The following is a 22630-nucleotide window of genomic DNA, read 5'->3' on the forward strand; positions in this document are numbered from 1 at the left end:
TTGGTAAGCTACTTAGTACTTCCGGGTCCCCGCATCGTCTACCACTGCCCTGAAGTGGCAAACCTGGATGGTCCCTCCCTATCAAGTATATACCGAACAGCAACCAGAACAGGACTGGTGTCAATTCGGGGAACCTTGACGAGGTTGATTCGATAGCTGTCTTTTGTGGCTGACTGTGATCTGCATGTCTTGGCTGCTGGCCCTTTTTTTTTTTGCGCTCTCTTGTTTTTTTTTCCTTTTTTTCGCATTTCAGGGTATTCCTCGTTCTCCCATCTCCCCGCCTCCGAGACAACTCCGCTCCCGATTTTTACCCCGACATTCGCATACTAGTCGGTATCTAGGCCGGCGCAGGCGCAGGCGCGCATCACAAACTTTTGTAATAACTACTCCATCTACCCATGCACAGGTAGCCACTCCGACCGGCCGGTCGACCAGTGTAGTCAGTATTGACTCTTCACAGCAGGAGCCCGAGCCAACTTTGTCCTGTATGCTCGTTGCCCCAAGGAGCTGCTCGGCGGCCACATGAGGCTACCCCGCCGCTAGCTCCCAGCCGTACCCAGTTTATTAGAGGGCGGTTTTATAGTCCAAGTACTCAAGTACTTACTCCGTAGTGCTGAATACATATCACTACCCAGTAACTACCACCAGAACAGAAACTTTATAGACCCCTCTCGCCCGGCGCAATGGCCAAGTGAAGACCTTCAGAGAGCCAAACAATCCATGTTTCCGAAGGAGCAGCAAGATTTGAAACAGGAAAAAAACTTTCTTGAGGAGGAAAAGTAGGCATCAGCAAGGGTGGTGGCTTATTTAAGCTTTTTTTTTTTTTCCCTCATTTCGAAACTGGAGCGGAAGAGCCGTCTTTCAATGCATGGCAGCTTGCAGCCTGTTGTCTATCTCAACCAGCGCTCAATCTTATACCCGACAGAAGCCACAGCCTTTAGCAATTTCGTATCATGTTCATCATGCAAAACGGAGTTTCCTCGCCCATCAACATGTAACTACCTATTCGTCGCTACTGACGGGCTTTGATTACCTCAACAACCTTGGCCCGGCGAGCTGTCAACGAAGATACCCAGTAGACAGACCTGTATGGGTAGTAGTCAGATGCCAAACCATTTGGCTGCCAGCTGTCAGGGTGCCAAGATATAAATCTGCTGCAAACGCCGGTCCAATTATAAACCGCGTCGTCTGCCCCGTTTGTCCATATACGTCCACACCACAGAGTCAGTTAAGCTTCATCACGTCACATTATCGACAGCATGGGTGGTATCCACGCGATTCAACTCTTGTGTACAACGATGATGGACTGTTCGTTTTGCATTGTCGAACCCGTCTCATTTGCCGGTGGCCTTTACGCCGTTCGAAAGCTGATCCCTCCGTACATTATTCAACTTCACAAGGGTTGGCTCCTTAACGCCGCAGATATTGTATGCCAGCTTCACCCCACCATCGGACTTTAGAACTGCGCGCCGCTTCCTCCTCCTCAAGACTTTGTCGCCTCATCACCGAGACCGGAATCCCGTCGCCGTATTTGCATAGCCGCTCGCTGCAGCTTGCTGCGGAAAAGCGGCCAGGAACAGGACGCAAGACTCACGGGGCCAGTCCTCCCATTTTATTACCCATAGGCATTATGTTTTTTTTTTTGCGCCTTTCTTTCCCCCTTGGAGCCTTTCCCAAAAACTAAAATTAAGCACGACGACCAGTTGCAGGTATTAATCCCGCTTACCAAGATGCGACTAGCGCAGGAGTTAGTGTTAGCTTCGGCGCCTTCTGGCAAGCGGCCAGCGTCAGTAACTTGACAGTAAGTACTTCCTTGCAGCTCATCCTCCTCCCGTAAAGATTGGTAAAGGGGCATGCATGCGAGTACTTCAGTTTCATGCATCCAGCCAGTGCGAAGCAAAAGGCCACGACAGAATCTTCATGTTCCTATCAAGCAGGTGCTCCATTCCTACACTCACTCTGCTTATTTTGTTGCTCGTTGATGTCGCCGCAACGGCTCCATTCAGCTTCGGCGTACAGCAAACTGCTTCACACACCAGTTTTATAACTATCTATATCCTGCATCCACGATGAAGCCGTCAAACTTCTTCCAACGGCAATCAGGGCCGCTGAAGGATCTGCCCCCTGACCCGGAAATGTGCTGCGTTACTTGTCCACGTTCCGGCGAACCAACCCTAAACTTTCGTAACTGCGATTCCGATGCCTTGCTAGTTTCTCCCCTCTACACCTCGGTCTACTTATCAATGTTTCTAGTCTCATGCAGCGCCACCTACACATTGCACCGCTCGCCGCTGTACTGCAGCTAGATGGTTGCAGCGTTGCAGTTTACCCTGTGACCCAGCAGTAAGCGGTAGTTCTCTGCATGAATGGGGGTCCTTTAGGTGCCCTTCAGATGAGCCCTGGTGCATGTCTAAGTATAGCCAACTATCATCATCCAATCTTCGCAAGGTGATCCAGGCTTTCTTGCCCCGCAAAGACACAGGTTCTAAATCCGACGTGTCCAAATCAAGGCCTTTTCCATGACTCACCATAGAATTCAATCGGGGGCAAAACAGATCTAAAGGCATCCTTTAAAAGGTCAAAAAACAAAGACTACTTTCAACAGGACAACTAGTACAAATTTAAACAGAGCCAATAAGCCTTGTCGGCAGCACTGCGATGCCCAAAACACAACAAACACAACTCCAGGGTAGGGCTGTCGTCACCTTGAATAACACTAAACAGCCACATAGGCCCGAGGTACCCACCTGCGTACCTAGTACCCAGTGGGGGCACCTCGCCAGACAACTGGCTGTCGGAGCTACGTCAGCCATCTCCTGTGAGCTCTATTGCGCTTTACATTCAACCCAGACAGCCCAGTCCGGTCTGCATTGTCAATCGCCGCTTCAGAGATGCCGCATCGAAACTATCCACTATCGCGTTTCTAGTACCGGTCCCTCTTTGTAGGGCCACCCAACCATATTCTATTCTTTGTCCCCTAACCCCGGCTTGCCAATCATGGCTCCGGATGGTCACGGTGGCATTCGCGTCTTCGTCCACTGGCAAGACCAAACCGTCTTTGCTGGCGAGGACATCAAGTGTACCATCACCTTCAAAAATGCCGCCCGGGAATCGGACAATGCCAGGGTTGGCCAGCCTACCCACACTTCACAGCAGAGGCGAAACCATTCAGACCGCCAGCGACTGCTCTCCAGCCTGACCTCGCCCCTCGGAGGGAACCGCAACAGCAGAGGTAGCAATTCCATCACATCGCCCCCTCCTGCCAGCAACGGCCGAGGGCACAGAAGATCGGCGTTATCTCTGAGCATGCCGTCAACGACGCCTAGCTCTCGGTCGGCCGCCGTGCAATGGCCTTCAAGCAGCGGCTCCTTTGCCGAGTCTCGGCCCGGACACTCTCATAAGCGATCCCTATCCATAGTCTCAATTGGTTCGGCTGGTACTGTTGATGACCATCATCAACGAAGCGAAACGTCAAGTCGCCCTGCTATGCTGCATCGAGGCCACAATCGTGCTTCCAGTCTACAAATCGTGTCCAAGGGAAACACAGTCGTCGGACAACAACGTTGTGAGGTTACCTGCACTCGCCATCCCGCTGTATGCTGACCCGGACGTCCATCTAGCACCTCGAAACATGACATCTCCCCTATATACTGCATCATACCCCTCCGATAGATACAGCCCGCACAGTCGCTCCTCCACCGCGCCCTCAACGCCCGGTATCGGGCGCCGACGATCGCCCAGAACGTCACCGAATCTGATGCCCGACTTTCATTTCCCAGCCGGACCTCCAGTTGAGAACCCCCAAGAAGAGGAGGCCGCCACTGATGGAAGCAACCTGGCTTTACGACCAAAAGACACCGACAAGCCTCTCAGTCCGGCCGCTCGTATTCTATCGAGCAACAGCATGGCCAATGGAACGCCACGAAGCAGTGGTGAATTCTATGCAATGAGCAACCATTCCTCGGAAACACTTGCCTCGGAATACCCTGCTGCCAGAGGTACGGCACGACCACCACACCTGCGGCGAACCTCGGGTTTACTGCCGTCACAGAATAAGACGCCAGAGTCCATCATGATGGGCTATGCTCAGGTACAGGGCTCCTTCTTGCTGGATGGGTCCCTAATTAGCCTTGGACAGTTCGATGAAGTCAAGAAAAAGGGCGTCGTCGGTGGGCGAGGTGGTGGCGTCATCGGTCTCGACCAAAATAGGAGAGACAGCGGCCTTTTGCGCAACTTTGGCTGGGGAGCCATTAGCAACTCTCTCGGTGACTTTTTGGGAAGCAACGAACTAAGCACCATGAAAGAGATGCGCGGTGCGGCAAACTCGAAGGCAGTTCCACTGCTAAGCACCCCTCAATCAATATTGTTTGTCGACATGCAACTTTTGCCTGGCGAGAGCCGCTCCTTTGAATACACTCTCCGACTTCCCCGAGGTCTGCCCCCAACGCACAAAGGAAAGGCACTAAAAATATCATACAGCCTCGTCATTGGCACACAACGCGCTGGGGGGGCCCGAGAGCAGCAGGTTCGCTCCGTCGAGATCCCCTTTAGGGTGCTTGGCAGCGTCAACAGCTATGGCGAAATTCTTGGCCACGATCTAATGAGCCCATATATACTATTGAAAGACGAGGCACTGGTTAAAGCTATTGGAAAGCGTAAGTATGGTAGCAAAGGCCGCATACGTGTAGAAAACAAAGGGAACATGAACGATTTCTTGGCTTATGTCGATGAGCTTGTTGCTCAGCAGAAGGATGACAAGTTGAACACTTTACTATCGCCGACAGACGGGCTTGACTCGCGACGCCCATCGATGTTTGATGAAGTCACCTCTACAAAAGAAGCTATCCATCTTGCCATTATGAGGAGCAACCTAGCCAACGAAGGCCAGAGCCAGAACCGATTCGAGATTGCGAGAAACGGGAAAAGGGTTGGCGCTGTCATGCTTCCTCGACCAGCATACAGACTCGGCGAAGTCGTGACCATGGTTATTGACTTCACAGAGGCTGAAGTGCCCTGCTATGCCGTCCACGCCGCGTTGGAGACGTCAGAGAAAATTGACCCTTCCTTGGCTGTCCGCTCCGATTCCAGCATTCAAAGAGTCACGCGAAAGGTCTACGAAGGGTCCTCTGAAACGACTATGTACTCGCGCCGCATTGTGTTTACGCCTACAATACCTATATCCGCGACGCCCGAATTCGTTACCAGCGGCGTTAGTTTTGAGTGGAAGATACGAGTTGAATTTGTTGTGCCTGCGAAGAGCGGGGAGGGAAACGAGAGTGAGCCCTCGGCGCCCTCGGCGCTGCCGTTCGGAGCGAGCTTGTTGGAACAGATATCTCAGGATGAAAAGGGTGGTCTTGTCCTCGTGGCTGTGGAAAACTTGGCCTGTGAAAGTTTCGACGTATCTGTTCCGCTCAAGGTCTATGGTGCTGTAGGTACGGGTTTGGAAAGGCTGGAGCGTGACGAGTCACTAGAAGGCGGTCTTCCTATATAACGTGTGGGCGTCTAATTTTCTGTCTCCTTTTCCCAGCCTATTGGATATAAAAGCACGACTTGGCTGGAAGGAGTTTATTATACACTTATTTCTGGCGATCCTGGGTACCATGTGAGCTCTGAGAGTCATTAGCATCATCAGATAACACAAAGAGAACTACTTGTACATGTCGATTCTGAACAAGAGCGCATCATTATCGATTGGTCACCTTGGCTGTCGTTGTTTGTCCTTGCACAGGTATTCTACGATAGTAACAAGGCGTGCTGAAAGATCAGGCTCGTTCTGTTGGATGGGACCTGTCAACGAGGCTGCAAGGTTCTCAGCTCGCTGCCAGCGCCCGTCTCCATACATCTTACGGGCAAACAAGGGTACTATGATGAGGGCTGAGGTAGAGTCTCTCTTTGTGTGCCATGTAAGGGCGCCCCCCTGCCTCTGTCATCGTGTTAATGCGTGGCCCCTGTCTCGGCCGGCGGATACCTGTGTGAGAGCAGACGCCTCTTTCTGTGTTCAACAAGGCTAGACTTTAGTCGAGATGAAAAAAGAACCTAGAGTGGGCTCGTTCTCTTGATCTCAATTGCACTTGGTACTCTGGCAATCACCCTTCTTCCTTCATCTCTTGCTGATGCGTGCAAGTATATCTGTTTGCCCTTGATGACTTGACCTCGATAAGTGCAAAAAGGAAATCACGAAGCTACATACGACATCCAAGTACGAGGGCACACTCAGCCGCATCGGCATCCCCGAAGACAAATTATTTTCTGCAATTGCCATTCTACCTGTACAGAGAGATAGCTCTCTAAAACATAGTGGTTCTTGACAGATGCTTCGCGTCTGTGGTGCGCAAGACGGAGCATGACTACGACAATCGGCCCTGATAATCCGGCATTCGTGGGCTTCATCGCGCTGTCCGAACGGCTCAACCCCACAGGTAGTACATGCACTTCTTTTAATGTCTGGAGCGAAACTTGATCAAACGCTGACGATGCAGCAGAATCCTACTTCACATGCCCGTCTCATTACCGATTCGTCTCGTCGGCGACCTTTAATGGGTGCTGTGCCGGCACTGAAGCCAGCTGCCCCATAGCCACTACGTGCGTAGATGGGACGCTCAGCTTCGCCAGCTCAGCATCACCATGGTATGGAAAAGAATTTCTATTTTCCTCTCTGCAGTTTATTAGTCTTGAGCGCGTGGCGACTCAAGGAAAGCAGGGATATGCAGTGTTGTGCTAACGCAGCGACATAGCCGGGCTGGAGCATGCCAGTCACAACTGCTCGTCCCTTCGACAGAGGGCCCGACATCGACTGCATACTTTTGCGGAGACCAGCTCAAGCTTGGAAAGACGCTCTACCGCGCTGATCCGGCTACGACGACAGGCCCGTCCGCTGGCGCGACAGGCCCAAGTCTCTCCAGCGCTACCGCCTCCTCCTCCTCACCATTCACATACGGCCCGGCACCCGGCACGCCGCCTCCCTCTCCCCCCTCGAGAACCTGGATCGCCGGTGCCGTCCTCGCACCGCTGATCCTCTCCGTGCTCCTGGGGCTCGGCCTCTGCTTGTGGCTGCGGCGGGGGCGACGGCGGCGTCGCGCGGCGGAAGAGGACGGGGCCAAGTCAGTGGGCGACTCGTCGCGGGAAGATGTAGCCTTTTACTACAACCAGGATATGAAATTGGATCTCCGTGAGAGCACAGGGCCCTGGAGCCCGTACTCTTCGAGGTTCGGCTCGCTGCGGACGGCGAATGAGGGGGATCGGCCGGCGAGCCATCATGAACTGGCCGGGGATCGATCGACACAGGTATATTTGGAGCTGCCGGATATGAACTCGCCACCGGCGGTTGAGCTGCCGGCGGGCTCGGTAAAGAAGGTGGCGAAAAGAGCTGGCCCGCATGTACATTACTGAGGGATAGCCACTACTTACATGCTACTTCAACCACACGTGGTGACGGCACTCCTGTGGTCATAGGAGGAAACTTTGATAGAGAAGGCGAATCAATCGCATCCTACATGTTTGATCTTTTCTTATGAAGAGTCCGGTCGCCAACCCCTGGTTTTGTATGTGTAGACGCGCTGTTCAACAGTTATATCGGTGACTTGGGCTGCTGCGGCGACGGAATTCCCTGCCAAGCTGGGAATGATTAGCAACGGGTAGTAAATGTCTCCAAATATGGGCAACTGGTGGTAACTGTCCTGGATTGCCGAATTCGATACTTCTTCACTGATGTTGGGGTGAAGACGTGGTGAAACGACGTGATCGATTGTGCAACGCAAGCATGGGCATTGCGACGGCAGCGCCACCGTGGGCGGCATTTGAGCGGCCACGGCCTACGTCCGCAGCAGCCGCTCCACAGCATTGACCTCACCACTCGACAACCACCCAGGTAATACTCCGTTTCCAAGTCCTTTGCCAATGCGTCCTTTGTTCGAGCCTCATATCCTTTGCTATCCATGCTCTTCGCCGCCTCGCCTCGCCTAGGCCCGCCGCGCACACTGTGGAAGCAGCCGCGCCACTCCTCCCTCCGCCGCCGTCGCCGCCGCCGCCCAGCATGACGAGCATTGCGCTCATGAGCGTCGCCGTTGAGGGGCTGTTTCTCGCCTACTTCTTCTTCGATCTCATTGTCCGCGGCGGCCGTCTGCGGCGCTTCCTCTGGAAGCTCGGGCTCTGGCTGCTGCTGATGCTGCCGGGCGTCGCCATGCTCAACTTTGACTTTACGTCGCAGGTGCAGGTCGACGTGAGCATGTCGCTCATCCTGTCGACGTTTGTCAGCGGCAGCATCTGGGTCGTCATGTTCGACCCGGACATCTCGCGCACCGTCACCCTCGTGCAGCTCGGCACCCTCGCCGCGTCGTGCCTCATCACCGCCCTCACCATCCTCGGCGGCCGCGGCGAGGGCACCTGGGAGGAGAAGCTGTCGTTTATGCTCCGCGTGCCCGCCATCGTGGCGTCCTTCTTTGTGCGCCTGCCCTGGGACGGGCCGCGGATCGCCAGGGGTCTCTGCTGGACCCTCATCTGGCTCTGGGCCTCCCGCACCGATGCCGACGATTACTATCCGCCCGAGAATTTGCAGTGGTTGACCCGTACTCTGGAGGTGAACGGGACTGTCTTGGTCCTCGATCGGACGAGATGGGCCACGGCATGATTTCTTTCCACATACTACCCTTCTGTTATTGCAGTCAGCGAGCATAGCCCGGCGGTTTTCCTATGAAACTATCTTCCGCAACCAAATTTGATGGACTCATCCTGGCCACCTCTTTCAAATGCTTGAAAACAAGACATATTTCCGCCTCCTGAATTACACATGTACGCACCATCATGCACTCGAAATCCCCCGCGTACACTGACGATCCGCTATCGAGGTAGCGCCTATAGTGGCCGCCAAGCTAGTCTGATTTAGGTGGTCTAGTGGGAATTACAGTGGACATTACAGTGGACTAACAGGCGCTTCCCCTCAACTTTTGGCCATGTTTCTGGCGCAACTTCAACTCCTCCATATCAGCTCACGTGATTTATAGACAGTCGGCTCTCATCGTGAAAAATCAACGAACGCCAGAAGCCGACAGTGGTTTGCCGCAATACGACGCGCGAGTTTATCAAAAATCCGATGAAATTCATCTGAAGCTCAATAACTGCCTACGGCTGCGCCTGTTTGTACGCGTTTCGGCTTCTCTGACACGCCGACGTGCAGCGGCGGCTCGATTTGTTGGCGTCCAGACCACCTCGGACAGCAACACCCAACACCAGGCTCCGCCGCTCGTCTCGATCGTGGCGCCTCTACAACTTCTCGCACAGCGCAACGGCCCCCTCGAGCATTGGCGAGGCGGGCCCAAGCCCGGCATGAGTAACCCGACGACATACACCCCCCTCGAGTCGCTCTTCCTCTTCCAGTCCCTGCTCAACTTCGGCATCGACGCCGCCGCGTTTACGCGCATCTCGGAGACGCTACAGAACAATGCGCTGATCAAGGGCGGGGAGACGTATGACGCGGCGCGGTTGAGTCCCAGCGCGCTCCAGCAGCTGTTCTTGCTATTACTGCGCGAGGAGCTCAAGAGCGACGCCGAGCGCGCCGAGGCAGCACAGGCGGGAGCCTCGCCGTCCAAGAGGCGCAAGATCACAGCCCCGTCCATACCAACGCTGAAAGAGGCCTACCAGCATGTGAGCAAAGTGCCGGCCTTGGTGGAGCGCTTGTATGGTCGTTATCGTGACCACGTTGTGAGACAAATTAGAGAGGATGAGCGCAAATTCGCCACGGTACAAAAGGAGATACAGCTGTTGGAAAAGAGCGAAAAGGAACGGTTGGCCAGGTCAGCATCGCAGAGCGGTGCGCCCGTCCTCGCCCCACGCGACTCCAAAAATACTTCGTTGGGATCCAATAGCCCCAGCCCATCGCCAGGACCGACGGCAGGAGGAGCTGTGCCTGGTATCAAGAGGGGTACCGTGGTTCCGACACCGAAAGTTCCGGGGTCCAGCGCACCTTCGCCAACAGTAGCTGGCCATCCACACTTTCGAGCCGGAACGCCGCCGGTCCGGCCATCACCACCACCAAAGCCGGCAAGTGGCATCCAGTCACCTGCTGGCCCGCCACCACAGCCGCAACAGCAACCTCTTCAGCCAGCGCGACCCGGCCCGACGGTGCCGGGCGGTAGGCCCGGCGCTGTTCCCAGTGGCTTGAAACCACATCCGGGAGGCCAAATAGGCATTCCACAATATGGTGCACCTCAGAACCATGCCGGTCAAGCTCAAATACAACAAGCGCAAACAGCGGCGCAACAACGTCCCATCCCCAACCCTCCCAGCCTCGGCCACGCCCAGCCACCACATTCGCAAGGGGCTTCTCTGCAGCATCCCCCACACCGCCCGATTGCAGCAAGTCCGGCCCAGATTCCTGGACGTCCTATACAACCACATCCTCAAAACCTTCGGCCTTTGGCGTCCGCATCACCTCATCCGACTCCCGCAACTCACAATGTTCCACCGAAACTGGCACCAGTGCAACCTGCACCGGGCCAACAACAAATTCTTTCTAGAACGCATTCCCCTGCGCAACTGGATAAATCGCCATATGGCCTTCCAAAGCCAGCAATTCCTGAGCACATGATCCGCCAAGCAGTCAGCACACCGCAAGGCAAGCGATCTGCTGCCCCGTCGCAGCCTCAAACGCCCGTCCAGGCCAGTTCTATGCCGTTGACCAGGGGATTTGGCACTAAATGGGCATCACACTCCACCCCGTCAACGCCGCGACCGATTATGGAAGAGCCAGAGAGCCCGGCATTCGAGCCTGTAAGCCCGCCGCAGCGAGCAAGCTCAATTGCGCGTGGCTCTTCAAGATCAGTGTCTGTAAAGGAAACGCCAAAGAAGCTGGAGCTCGCTGGCCGCAACCGCTCCTCCCGTGCCAGCCAACGAGGTCGTGCTCTTAGCTCCACGCCGTCGGTAGCGGGCACACGGCGAAGCCAGTCAGTTGTCTCTCAACCGGATGAACCATCCACAGACTACCAGACCAAGGTCAAGAAGGAAGTTTCCACCCCGCGATTGCCTGAGGAAACTGGAGACACCACTGCGGACGAAAGCACCCACGGTAAGCAAATGGCAACTCCCGGCAGTGTTTCGTCGCGCGCGTACAAGCGAAAGCGACAGGATACCCCGCGGGAGCCTCCTGCACCACCAACTCATGTGCTATGGACGCGAGGTTTCACTAAAGTCTCATCTTCGGCACTGGACCAAATCTCCAGCCACCGTGATGCCAACATGTTTGCCACGGGCATCCGCGAGCGCGACGCGCCTGGCTACCACCAGATCGTGCTCCAGCCGCAGGACATCACGAAAATCCGCGCAGCAATAAAGCATGGCAATAAGGCTGCCTCTTCCGCTGCGTCGAACCTTGCTGGTGGTGACCCTGGCGGGCCCAACGTCTGGTTGCCCATCTCTGAGGACCTGACACCGCCCCAATCCATCATCAACAGCGCGCAGCTCGAGCGGGAGCTCGTCCACATGTTCTGCAACGCCATCATGTATAACCCGGATCCTGATCGCGGCCCTGGCCGGGCATTCATGAAACGACTGCGAGATGAGGAGGAGGAAGTGGTCGGCTATCGCGTCGATGAGGACGGCGTGGTTCGAAATACGCGCGGCATGTTCGTCGAAGTCGAGAAGCTCCTCAGTGACTTGCGCAACGCCGAAAAGGACCGCGAGCCGCCTCCACCGGCGGCTGCCTCCGCTTCCACCGCCGCCAGCGGCATTGCTGGAGCCATAGCCACGACAGAAACGACTGCGGTGGCAGCAGCAGCAGCATCCACGGCGGAAGACACGGCGGACGAGGACGATGAGGTGGAGGGTGATGGGTCATTGGCGTCCAAAAGACGACGCGTCTCCGCGAGAGGCTAGAAGCAACCCGCGCCGACGCGAGCAGCACGACGGGCGAGAAACCCGCGTCTTGGGCGATGGAACAGGTAGAAGCGGAGGACAGAACTATTTGATTAATGTATCGTGTACAGCGGCTCTTTTTTCTTGATTTTCTTCAATAACACTCTACGAGCGAGCTATAGCATAGGAAGACTGGTAGTGGTGTTGACACAAATGTATAATAATACTATGCCTTCTGGCATACCTGTCTGTACATGTCTAAAGTCGCTGCTGCCTTTGTCTGAGTGTCTATGCATATGAAGAATCAAAACCTTGAACGCCATATACTCCCTGATTACCCCGCTACATAGTAATGACAATATACAAGAAACTGAAGTCGCTTGGAAACTGCATCCACAAATCCGTCAGGCCAGCTTGCTACCGCCCTGCGACGAGGTGGATTGGTTCCTCGACTTGGCCTGGCGTTCCTTGACGAGCTTCCGCGGCCAGTCGGGACATATGTCGATGTTCTCGCGCGGCAGGAGGACCTCCAGCACGAGGAAGAAGAGGTAGTCGACAACGGCGCAGAGGCAGAAGAGCTTGCCGGCCCATATGCCGCAGCCGTAATAGCGCTTGAGCCGGTCGATGAGGGCAAAGTTGCGGATGCGGGAGCCATTGTAGCCAGCGGTGTCGAAGCCGTAGAACTCCTCCTCGCTGATGGTGCCGGTGATGCCGTCGTAGACACGCTCGGTGCGCTGGGCGACGTTGTCCCACGAGTACATCTTCTTGACCTCGTCGTGGAAGCGGTCGGTGCGGACCTTGCCGGCGCGGACGGCGGTGATGGCTTTGCCGGTGGCCTGCACAAGGTCGTCTTCCTCGGGCTTAGCAAACGTCGTCATGTGCGAGGGCAGCACCTCGGGAATGCCGCCGACTTGTGTGCAGACGACGTAGAGGCCGCAGCTGGCGGCCTCGACGATGACGGTGCCGAACGCCTCGGTGAGGGACGGGTGCAGGTAGATGTGGCCGCGCACCATGACGTCGCGCACTTCTTCATGGCGGATTGGGCCGAGCATCTCGACGCGGTCCTGCAGGACGTTGTTTTCGATCATCTGCTCGAGGTCAATAGCCTTGGGACCCGACCCGGCAATGATGAAGCGCGTGTTGGGATGGTTCTCCAGAATGCGGGGGATGGCGGCCGTGAGTAGGTCTGTGCCCTTGTTGTAGAACAGCCGCGATATTACGACAATAGTGATCATGTCATTGGGACCGATGCGCGTAGGACTGCGCTCGGGACCAAAGGCGTGGCCAGGATCTCCATGGACGGGGTAGTCGCGCGGACGAAAGTTTTCGGCCACGACGGCATTGGGGATGACTGAAACCATAAGAGGATCTAATGAGGCTCTCAATACAGTGTTTTCTTTGCTGTTGGAATGGTCAGTTTTGATCACGGAAAGTGTCGTGTAACAGACTGACCACGTGTGGCTGACACATATGCTATGATCAACGTCACTCAAAAAGAACTTGAGGAGTTTATTGGTGAGGATGCTCGCCGCATCGGCAAAGCCAAACAGCGAGTGATCCGTAAACACAGTGCGCAGGCCCATTGTCCGAGCATGGAGAATAGCCTCGTTGCACATGCTACTCAGACTGCCGTGGCCATGGACAATCTCAATTCGCTCGCGGATGCAGATGTTGCGAAATATGGGGAAGAAGGAGAAGACGGTAGGAAAGGTTGCTTCACGGTAGATGATAAAGAATGGTACGTAGTATACTTTGAGGCCATTGGTAAGGTAGCGAACACCTGTTCGGTTGCCGTATGCGTGTGTGATGATGATGACCTTGTGCCCGCGATCGATGAGCTTACTCGAGACTTGGTATATATGCGCTTCGACGCCTCCTGGTTGGGGGAAGAAGAAGTCGCTGACCATAGCGATATTGTACCTACGACGACCCATACTGGCAAGAGATATAGGGAAGCAGCTGCCGCAGCCTGTGTCGTGTCGATCTTGGCTCGATACTTATGTTGCGTCTCATTTCATGGACGAAGTATGTTGGGATGTGTCGTGAGCTCCTTGCTGGCCTTCCGTGTTCACCACCAGCGCCATCTCTGGCGATTGGCTGCTAGTAAACAAACCCCTGCGCATGGTTGTGGCTGGTGGGGTCGATAAGCTTTGACGGTGAAAGTGGGCAGAATTACGATAAGCTGTGGCGCACCCAAAAATTTGGGGAGCAAGCTGTTAGTGGCGGGACGGTTTACAAAAAAAAATAAAAAAGATTCGTGCAGGAGGATAGCTCCCCCGGTGTCGCATTACGACAGAATTATTGCCCATTGGGTCCCGCGGCAACATGTATGCGAGATACGTGCCCTCTGCAGGTGGGCAAACTGCCGCAGGCAGCTCTAGCGCGCAGCATGCTCGCTATGCGCCTGGTCAAACGAATGCGACCCCGTCAGTGCCCGTAGAGGCGGAGGAGGATTCGAAGAAATCAAAAAGAAAACGAGAGGGCGCTGATACGAGAAGCGAATCTACCGACAGAAAGTCGAAGAAATCGAAAACGGCGGACCGAAATCTCGATCCAGAGACGAAGCCCGTGAAAACGAAAAAGGCCAAAAAAGACAAGAAGGGCAAGAAGCAGCCGGATCGACCAGAAGCCGATGAGACACAGCAGACTTCAACGAGCGAAAGTATTGACACGGACGGTGATGTCCCGATTAGCGGCACGGAAACCGCAACTGTTCCTGAAAGGAAGAAAGCCAAGCGCGAAAAGAAGAAGCGAGCGGAAGAACCATCCCTTCGGGACGACGAGGACGACGACCAGAATGGAAGACACAAGTCTGTTCTCGAGCAGATGGCCAAGTCGCTAAAAATGGCGAGCGAAGCTGCAGCAAACCAAATCGCCGAAGAGCCGGAAGAAGAAGTCGAACAACACGGTCTGGAGCCGTTACCACAGCCCGAACAGCCCAAGGATGCAGACGCAAAACTTACATATGATACCCTGCCCTCTTGGCTGTCTGCTCCCATCCGCGTGTCGCAATCTACACGAAAAAGTTTTGTCGACGCTGGAATCCCCGCCAAGACGGCCCAGGTACTGCAAAGCAAGGGCTACGCCGAAGCATTTGCGGTTCAGACTGCCGCTATCCCCCTCTTATTACCCAACAACAACGGCCTCCCCGGTGATCTTTTAATATCAGCCGCCACCGGCTCCGGAAAGACGCTGGCCTACGCGCTGCCCATTATCCACGATATCAGCCAAGGCGTGGTCACGAGACTGCGCGCGCTGGTGGTCTTGCCTACTCGAGAACTCGTGCGCCAAGCACAGGAGGTGTTTGAGCTCTGCGCCAAGGCATACGAGGGAAGCGACCGGAAGCGCGTACGCATAGGTGTCTCGGTAGGTAGCCAGCAGCTCAAGACGGAGCAAGAGACCTTGATTGAGCGAGAGTCACGATACGACCCAGATACCTATAAAACTATACTACAAGAAAACCTCAGGGCCAAAGGTCGGGCTTCGACAGCGGATATTGATATCGATGACGAGGACAGAGATCCACGGCTCGGCCCCTGGGACGGCGAAGTAATAGAATTCGCGTCGACCGTGGACGTGCTCATCTGCACGCCGGGCCGTCTTGTGGAGCACATGGAGCAGACGCCGGGCTTCGACCTCGACTACGTGCGGTGGCTCGTCGTCGACGAGGCTGACAAGCTGCTCGCGCAGAGTTTCCAGGGCTGGCTGGAGACGGTCATGGCCAGAGTGCGGACGTCGCGCTACGGGGCGCGCGACCTTCCTAGCATGGCCTACAGCGGCGTGCGCAAGGTGATCCTCTCGGCGACGCTGACGCGCGACTTGAGCCTGCTGGGTCAGCTCGCTCTGCGCCGGCCGCAGCTCATCGTGCTGGATACCGACAACGCGGCCGAGGCGGCACAGGTCTCGGAGCATACGCTGCCCGAGCTTCTCAGAGAGTTTGCCACACGCGTTCACGATGCCAACCTCAAGCCGCTGTACCTGCTGGAGCTCCTTCGCGGCGGGCTTATGGCGGCGCAGGAGCCCAAGGCGGCAGCGAGTACGAGGGGCGATGACAAGTCTTCCATTTCCGACGCCGCAGATTCAAGCTCAGATACGTCGAGCTCAGACTCGGATTCATCATCCGACAGCAGTTCAGATTCGGAATCGGATTCGGACTCTGACACGAGCTCAGATTCCGATTCTGATACAAGCTCAGATTCCGATTCTGATACGAGCTCTGATTCTGACTCCGATTCCGACTCCGAGTCGAGCCTCGCGCCCAAGAAATCTACGAAACCCCTCCCCATGGCCCTCATCTTCACAAAGTCCAACGAGTCCGCCCTGCGCCTATCGCGGCTGCTCGTGCTACTCGACAAGTCCCTCGGTACGCACATCAGCACGCTTACGTCGACAACCGCGACGGCGCAGCGCCGGCGCACGCTGCGCGCCCTCGCGGACCCGTCGTCGCCGGTGCGTCTCGTCGTCGCCTCGGACCTCGTCGCGCGCGGCATCGACATCCCCGGCCTCGCGCACGTCGTCAACTACGACCTGCCGGCGAGCCTCGCCGGCTACGTGCACCGCGTCGGGCGCACCGCGCGCGCCGGCCGGCCCGGCTGCGCGTGGACACTCGTCGCCGACGGCGAGAGCGGCTGGTTCTGGGGCAAGATTGCCAAGGGCAGCGGCGTCCGCCGCGCCCACCCAGTGGACCGCGCGCGTCTCGACGAGATGCCCGAGGCGCGCGTGCGCGAGTATGAGGCGGCACTGGCGGCGCTGGGCAAGGAAGCACATGAGCGGCGACGGAGGTAGGATTGGATGGAGCTGTCGGAGCAGATGAGAAAGGGTGGTGCTGCATTGGCATAGCGATTGTACTTTTACAAACAAAATTACCATTTACAACGGCGTAAAAATGCGAATTTGAGTATGACTGGTCACCGCAAGCAAGAGCTGCTAGCAAAAGGAAGCATTGTTGACTGGTGTCTATTAAACGTGAATCACTGTCTGGTTTGAACATGTATAAAGTCGGTGGCATAGATGGGCAAAATGACTACAAAACCAACGCCTAGCTAAATCAAATGCGTATATGGCAAATAGATTGCACATGGGACAATCTTTGCCGATTTACCCCCCCATTCTCCGCCATCCTCGTCAATCAATCGCACATTATCGAGCCGCTTCGGCATACGTTGAGGGCCCTGCCAGGGGAGCAGAAGGTGCGGTTCGTTGCGACTCGTGTTGACCGCCCAGCAGCCTAGTCTGCTCACCATGATAGCCTTCCTCTCCCTCTTCCTCTTCTTCGTCTTCTGGTGTGCGGAGCGCTGTCCACCAGCGCGTGCCGGGCCGCATGAGGACGAGGCCGAATATCTAGAAGACGTCTGTCAGCAATTCTGTAAACATCTTCTTTCCTCCCCCCTTCGCTTTTCGTTTTCCAACCCCAAGGGTGCACGTTACCTGCATCAGAGCCACCGTCATGACAATGGCAAACGCGACGCCGGCGTGCGTCCGCATCGCCGCCCGCCACGGACCGGCGCACGCGCGGTCGCGTCCGTAAATCTCGGCGCACGTCTGCTGGATCAGGCTGGCAAAGGGAAAGGCCCTGTCGTCGACGGTCGCGTAGCCGCAGCACCCGAGCGTGTCCTGGACGAGCCGGACGGCGTCGGCGTCGCGCGCCTCGTAGAGGGCCTCCCACGCGGCGTCGAGGGCGCATCCGCGCGCGCCGCCCGAGGGGGCGAAACCCTGCGCGAGGACGGTCGCGAGGACAGCGGTGACGACGGCCTGCAGGCCCTGCAGGGCGGCGGGGAGGACGCGCCGAAACTGGCCGCCGTCGTCATCGTCGCCGTCGTCGTCGGAGGGGGAGGAGAACGAGTTCCGCAGGAGGTTCGGGTAGACAAACGCGTTGAGAAAGGCGGCGACGGGAAGGATGATGGTGAGGACGGTAACGGTTCGGGGGATGGGTAGCGAGAGATGCAGGCTGTGGAAATGGAGGACTCTGGAATGGTCAAAGAAAAAAAATGTGTGATTTTGTGAGCAAAAATGATTTGAGTCGTCGTGTTTGGGGATGGCGTGGGCGTTGCGAGGGACTTACACGGCAATGGCGAAGAGAATCAAGCTGACCTGGTAGTCGAGTAGTTTTCATTAGCAACAAGAACGCAAGTGAGGGGAGAAGAGTCTTGGGCACAAGAGAGCAAGGCAAAGCAGTGGAAAATGGATACGTCCGTACCGTCATGTAGACGATGCCCGGGTTGAACCTGGACGTCGCCATCTTTTGTTACGGTCGCGCTTGGCAGACAGACGAGGCGCGTGACTCGCGATAGCTGCGTGGTTTGCGAATGTCTTCCTCCGCCCCCCTTGACTCAGTTACTTCCTGTAGCCACCAAAGGGGGTTGCAGCAAAATGAAGATGCAATATTTGTATTGAAAAAGAAGAAGAAGGAGGAGGAGAAGGAGTATTTCGCAAGGAAAGATGCAAGGTTGGAAGAGGAAAGGAACGAGAGTAGGTAGCTAGCTAGAGCCTAGGATCGAGCTACACATTTAATCAAAACTTGACGCAGTGGGAAATGTGATCATCTGAAAGGGGCGGGGTGTGTGAGAGGGGTTTGGCAAGCAACAAGGTAAGTACTGGTAGTGGCCGGCAGCATCACAAGACTGCGGGAGTTGCGTGTACAACCGAGGGGGGTTGCAGTGCCATGCGTAGGATCTGCGCATGGAAAAAAAAAACTCGAGGGACTCGAGAAAATTGAATTCGTAGGAAAGGACCAGTTGAGTACCTTGGCTTTTGCTGCACGGTCAACCCCTCTTCTTTTTCCTTTGCTTGAGACTTGTCGCTGACGTTTTTGCATCGACAAACGGAGAGCCAAGTATATATACGGAGTAGAGATACATTTATACATACGTATTGGCGTCTAGGAAGTGAGACAGGTTGTGAGGGGAAAGTAGGATCTACAGGCTCAGAAGAAGGCGGTGATGAGATATCCGACATACCTTGGAATCGCGATATTATAAAATATGCACAATACATTCATGTTCCTTGTGCTGGTGTCTGCTCTTTGCGCATCCGTTTTCTGATTTTCCCTCTGCTCAGTCACTATCCTTACTTCGGTATGTACCGTAGCTTGTAGCTAATGATCTCATGCAGGCTCCTAGTCGATCTTTGTGTGAAATACTCTTGATATTGTTACCTTGTCTTTTATTCCGTCATCATCTGGCATTCCAAGTCTTCTTTTTAGTTTGAGCAGTTTCATTTTATCCTCTACATGTCTACTCTGCGTGCTGTCGTTTTTGGTGTGGAGGGATGGGCGGGCAGTCGGTCCGCCATCTCGATAGTTGACTTCCTGAACTAGGAAACCAGCTGCTTCGCCAGCGCCAGACACTTCATCAGACGCCTGGGTGACTCGCTCGTATATTCAGGCTTACCAGAGACCTTTTTATTACAAATAGGAATTATATCTTTTACACGTTGAAATTATTTCGCATCTCATTTACAAACTCGAATGTATACAAACATATATATGGTCGTCAAGGAACCAAGAACGAATACCGCCCTTCTATGGCCAAGCACGACCAGCAGCATATCGAATATGATTCTCTCACAGAGTCTTGTCTCCTTTCGTTGCCTTTGCTCTCGAACCTCACAAAAAAATGAATTCAAAATCGCATCGCATATTCGTCTCTAGGTTAGCTTCTTACTCGAGAGCAATGAACCTCACTCCTTCGCCTGGTAGTCAGTGGAGCGTGTAAGTGAAAATATCTACTGGGTAGCCATACACATCCTTGCCCAGTCAACTCCATCAGTAGCATAACTCTGGTCGCGTGCCCCGCGGAGAACTACCTTGACTTACTTACTTCCTCCCCTTGGAGTTTTCAAACCCACAACCCCGAGGCGAGCGAGGCGGGTCGCTCAAAAATTTCACCTCTGAGTCACACACACACCAAAAAAAAAACCCCCCTCCCCCCCCCCCCCCCCCCCCAAGATTCATCCACCTTGATAAGAGAAATTAACGTCGGTCTTTTTCCATCAGATGCTCGCATTGTCCCCAAGCGCGATACAAACAAATAAGCAACATAGCTCAGTGGAAGAGCGACGGGCTCATAACCCGTAGGTCCCTGGATCGAGACCAGGTGTTGCTATTTGACCTCTACTTTTTTTTTGTGCCCTTGTTCGTCTTGTTGCCCTTTACCCTGTTAACTCACTGTGCGGCCTTCTTTCTTTTTGTGTTTCCAATGGCCTTTCTCCACCAGCTCATTAGTTTTTTTCTCTTCTTCTTCGGATCCTTGTGATTCTCCTATTGTTCCTCGCTTCGTCCTCCTTGTGATACTGCACGCTCTCCCGTTAATGCTTTGACTCTTCTCATGCACCTGGTTCCATACCACCAACCATCATCTTAACACATTCGCATTTCACCACACACACACACACACCCCTCAGATGCAAATGAACATGTCCTTGATTAATCACATACTATTCAATCTGTACACACTTTTATATCCTTTACATGTTCCTTCTCTCCTCCCTCTCATGGGTATCTTGATCAACTCGACCTAGCCGCCACCGTATGCGCCTCTGCAGCTGCCGACGTCGACTCGACAGTAGGGCCACCAGGACCATCGGAAGCAGCCGTCGCTTCACGCACCTCCGCGTTGCCGTTGGCCGGGACAACTAGAGTCTCGTGATCGTGGGCCGTCTTGGTAGGTGTCGACATGCCGTACCAAGCAACGACCAAGACACCCAGGATACCAGTGATGCAGCTAAATACGAAAGCGATGATGCCGCGCGTGGTAAATCTAGTCTTCTAGTCAGCATTTTGTCCAGTCTCAAAAGTATGCTTTGCAAAAAGAAACTTGAAAATAAAAAAAAAAGGCTAAAAAGAAAAAAGAAAGAGAACCTACCCGGCGGGTAGAGGAGCAGGAGGAGTAGGCTGCCCCGTTAGATCAAGTAGATCCTTGGTGTTGCCGGCGGCGTTGCCTTGCGTGGGCATGCCTGCGGCGGCGCAGCTGTCAAGGTGATTCTGGGGAACGGTAAACTGCTTCTGCAGCTCCAGCGGGGCTTCGACAAAGGTGGCCATCAGGCCAGAGACGACGTGCCACTCAATGTGACAGTGGAAAAGCCAGACACCCGGGTTGTTTGCCTTGAAGCGCAGGACAATGTTGCCGCCGGGCTTGACGAGGAGGGTGTCGCGGCGCATGGGCACCTGAATAAACTCCGACTCGGTCACATTCTCGTTGGCAAGGGTGCCGGCATCCTCGGCGGACCGGTGGATGGCCTGGAAGTTGTGGCCGTGGAGGTGGAAGGGGTGGCGGCCCGTGTCGAGGTTGTTTACGACAATCTGGACAATCTCGTCCTTTTCGAGGACAAAGGGGTTGGTGTACTCGCCATAGATGGCAGGGTTGGTGGCCTGGTCGCCGCTGGACAGGGCGCTGTACAGGGTCGGCACCTTGGGTAACGTGTATGTGATGTTGTTGAAAAAGGCGTAGTTGGCGCCGTCGCCGAGATTGTCCATGACGACGTCGAGCTCGACAATCTTCGAGGGCTCGGGGAGTAGCTTCATCTCGTCATAAGGCACCAGGGTCATGTCGTTGAAGGCCTGGAATTCATCCACAGTCTTGGGATCTGGCTTGGGCTTGCTGTCATCGTAGTTGAGCCAGCCGGTAGAGTTGTAGTTGAGATCGTCCGGCAAGACGTCAAAGAGGGTCTGCGTGCCACGTTAGACTGCATTCTTTTCACGACTCTGGGTATTGCAGGACCTACAGTATCCATGGATGCGACAATTGGGAAATTGGCCGAAGTATCATTCTTGGTAGTGAGCAGGAAGCTAACACGCTGGGCGGTAGCAATGTAAATCATCTCGGCGGGGGCAACCTGCGTGTAGACGCCATCGACCTCGACAATCTGCATAGTGTGTCCCTCAATCCAAAGATACTGTCCAGCGAACGCACCGATGTTGATAACACGGAACAGGTACGTCTTGCCGGGCTGGACTGGAAGGCTGAGGTTCTGGGTCTCGTTCATGAGGGCGGCCTTGGGAACAGGTTCGGCGCCGGTGGGATTGCCCTTGCCGAGGAAGATGGGGATGAGATCCTGCATCTGATCATGGTACCAGTCGGAGATGGTCAGGACGCGCTCCTCGTAGACCTTGTCCTTGTAGGGGAAGTCCTTGTCGTTGACAATGAGCGGGCCGCGCAGGCCATCAGGATACTGGGCGTGGGCGTGAGAGTGGTACCAATACGTGCCGGGCTGGTCGACGGTGAAGTTGTAAGTGAAGGAAGAGCCCGGGGGGATGGGACACTGTGTGGCTCCGGCCGGACCGTCCATGAGGTTAGATCCGTTCATGAAAAGGCCGTGGAAGTGCAGCGAGGTGGACTGGTTGCCGAGCTGGTTGTTGACATTGATGACAAGACGGTCGCCCACGTCAACCTCGAGGCGTGGGATAGGCCATTGGTTATTGATGCCAATGACGGGACGCGGAAACGCGCCATCGGGATTGGCAGTGACCCAGGTGATGTTGAAATCATGAGTGATGGTAGCCGCGGAAGCAGCGGTCGCGAGCGCAGCAGCGAGGGCCGCCTTGACGAGAGGCGCCATGACGAGCGAAGCCGTTTGTATATATATATATTCTATATATACGAATAAGGTGGTGGTAGTTGTGCTCAGAGTGGTAACTGCTCTGGTGAGCAAGTTTCAACGGTTCTCCACAAAGCTACAGCAGCCAAAAAAAGAAAAAGAGACGGGACGGGACGAGACAAGACGAAGCGAGGCGACAAGAGAAGATATCTGCGTCCTTTTGAGAAGGATTTGAGGAGCGGTGGTGTTGGGA

At 55.0% G+C, this 22630-nt stretch overlaps 7 protein-coding genes and 1 non-coding gene across 8 annotated transcripts; 5 read left to right on the top strand and 3 right to left on the bottom strand.

The window, feature by feature from the left end:
* Positions 1-2997: 2997 nt before the first annotated feature.
* On the top strand, positions 2998-5491 carry V2A60_006278 (Rgp1-domain-containing protein; the record flags this gene model as incomplete). Its single annotated transcript, XM_083257573.1, has 2 exons — positions 2998-3565; positions 3621-5491. The coding sequence occupies 2 exons, from the start codon at positions 2998-3000 to the stop codon at positions 5489-5491; spliced, it is 2439 nt and encodes an 812-aa protein (XP_083113699.1).
* Positions 5492-6343: 852 nt separating this feature from the next.
* V2A60_006279 (uncharacterized protein) lies at positions 6344-7389 on the top strand (the record flags this gene model as incomplete). The annotated part of the gene is made up of 3 exons (XM_083257574.1): positions 6344-6419; positions 6483-6627; positions 6735-7389. 3 exons carry the CDS (start codon positions 6344-6346, stop codon positions 7387-7389), a joined length of 876 nt encoding a protein of 291 aa, XP_083113700.1.
* Positions 7390-8032: 643 nt separating this feature from the next.
* On the top strand, positions 8033-11865 carry V2A60_006280 (uncharacterized protein; the record flags this gene model as incomplete). Its single annotated transcript, XM_083257575.1, has 2 exons — positions 8033-8575; positions 9004-11865. 2 exons carry the CDS (start codon positions 8033-8035, stop codon positions 11863-11865), a joined length of 3405 nt encoding a protein of 1134 aa, XP_083113701.1.
* Positions 11866-12248: 383 nt separating this feature from the next.
* Positions 12249-13751, bottom strand: V2A60_006281 (phosphatidylinositol N-acetylglucosaminyltransferase SPT14; the record flags this gene model as incomplete). The annotated part of the gene is made up of 2 exons (XM_083257576.1): positions 12249-13245; positions 13297-13751. The coding sequence occupies 2 exons, from the start codon at positions 13749-13751 to the stop codon at positions 12249-12251; spliced, it is 1452 nt and encodes a 483-aa protein (XP_083113702.1).
* Positions 13752-14169: 418 nt separating this feature from the next.
* V2A60_006282 (P-loop containing nucleoside triphosphate hydrolase protein) lies at positions 14170-16629 on the top strand (the record flags this gene model as incomplete). Its single annotated transcript, XM_083257577.1, has 1 exon — positions 14170-16629. One exon carries the CDS (start codon positions 14170-14172, stop codon positions 16627-16629), a length of 2460 nt encoding a protein of 819 aa, XP_083113703.1.
* A 354-nt stretch (positions 16630-16983) lies between these two features.
* On the bottom strand, positions 16984-18082 carry V2A60_006283 (uncharacterized protein; the record flags this gene model as incomplete). Its single annotated transcript, XM_083257578.1, has 4 exons — positions 16984-17184; positions 17272-17809; positions 17906-17934; positions 18041-18082. The coding sequence occupies 4 exons, from the start codon at positions 18080-18082 to the stop codon at positions 16984-16986; spliced, it is 810 nt and encodes a 269-aa protein (XP_083113704.1).
* A 1792-nt stretch (positions 18083-19874) lies between these two features.
* Positions 19875-19946, top strand: V2A60_006284. Its single transcript has one exon. It is a non-coding gene; the product is annotated as a tRNA-Met (tRNA).
* Positions 19947-20347: 401 nt separating this feature from the next.
* On the bottom strand, positions 20348-22398 carry V2A60_006285 (multicopper oxidase; the record flags this gene model as incomplete). The annotated part of the gene is made up of 3 exons (XM_083257579.1): positions 20348-20600; positions 20706-21508; positions 21565-22398. The coding sequence occupies 3 exons, from the start codon at positions 22396-22398 to the stop codon at positions 20348-20350; spliced, it is 1890 nt and encodes a 629-aa protein (XP_083113705.1).
* Between the last annotated feature and the right edge of the window lie 232 nt (positions 22399-22630).

This window comes from Cordyceps javanica, chromosome 4, assembly GCF_051103115.1.
Source record: "Cordyceps javanica chromosome 4, complete sequence".
Taxonomy (NCBI): Eukaryota; Fungi; Ascomycota; class Sordariomycetes; order Hypocreales; family Cordycipitaceae; genus Cordyceps; species Cordyceps javanica.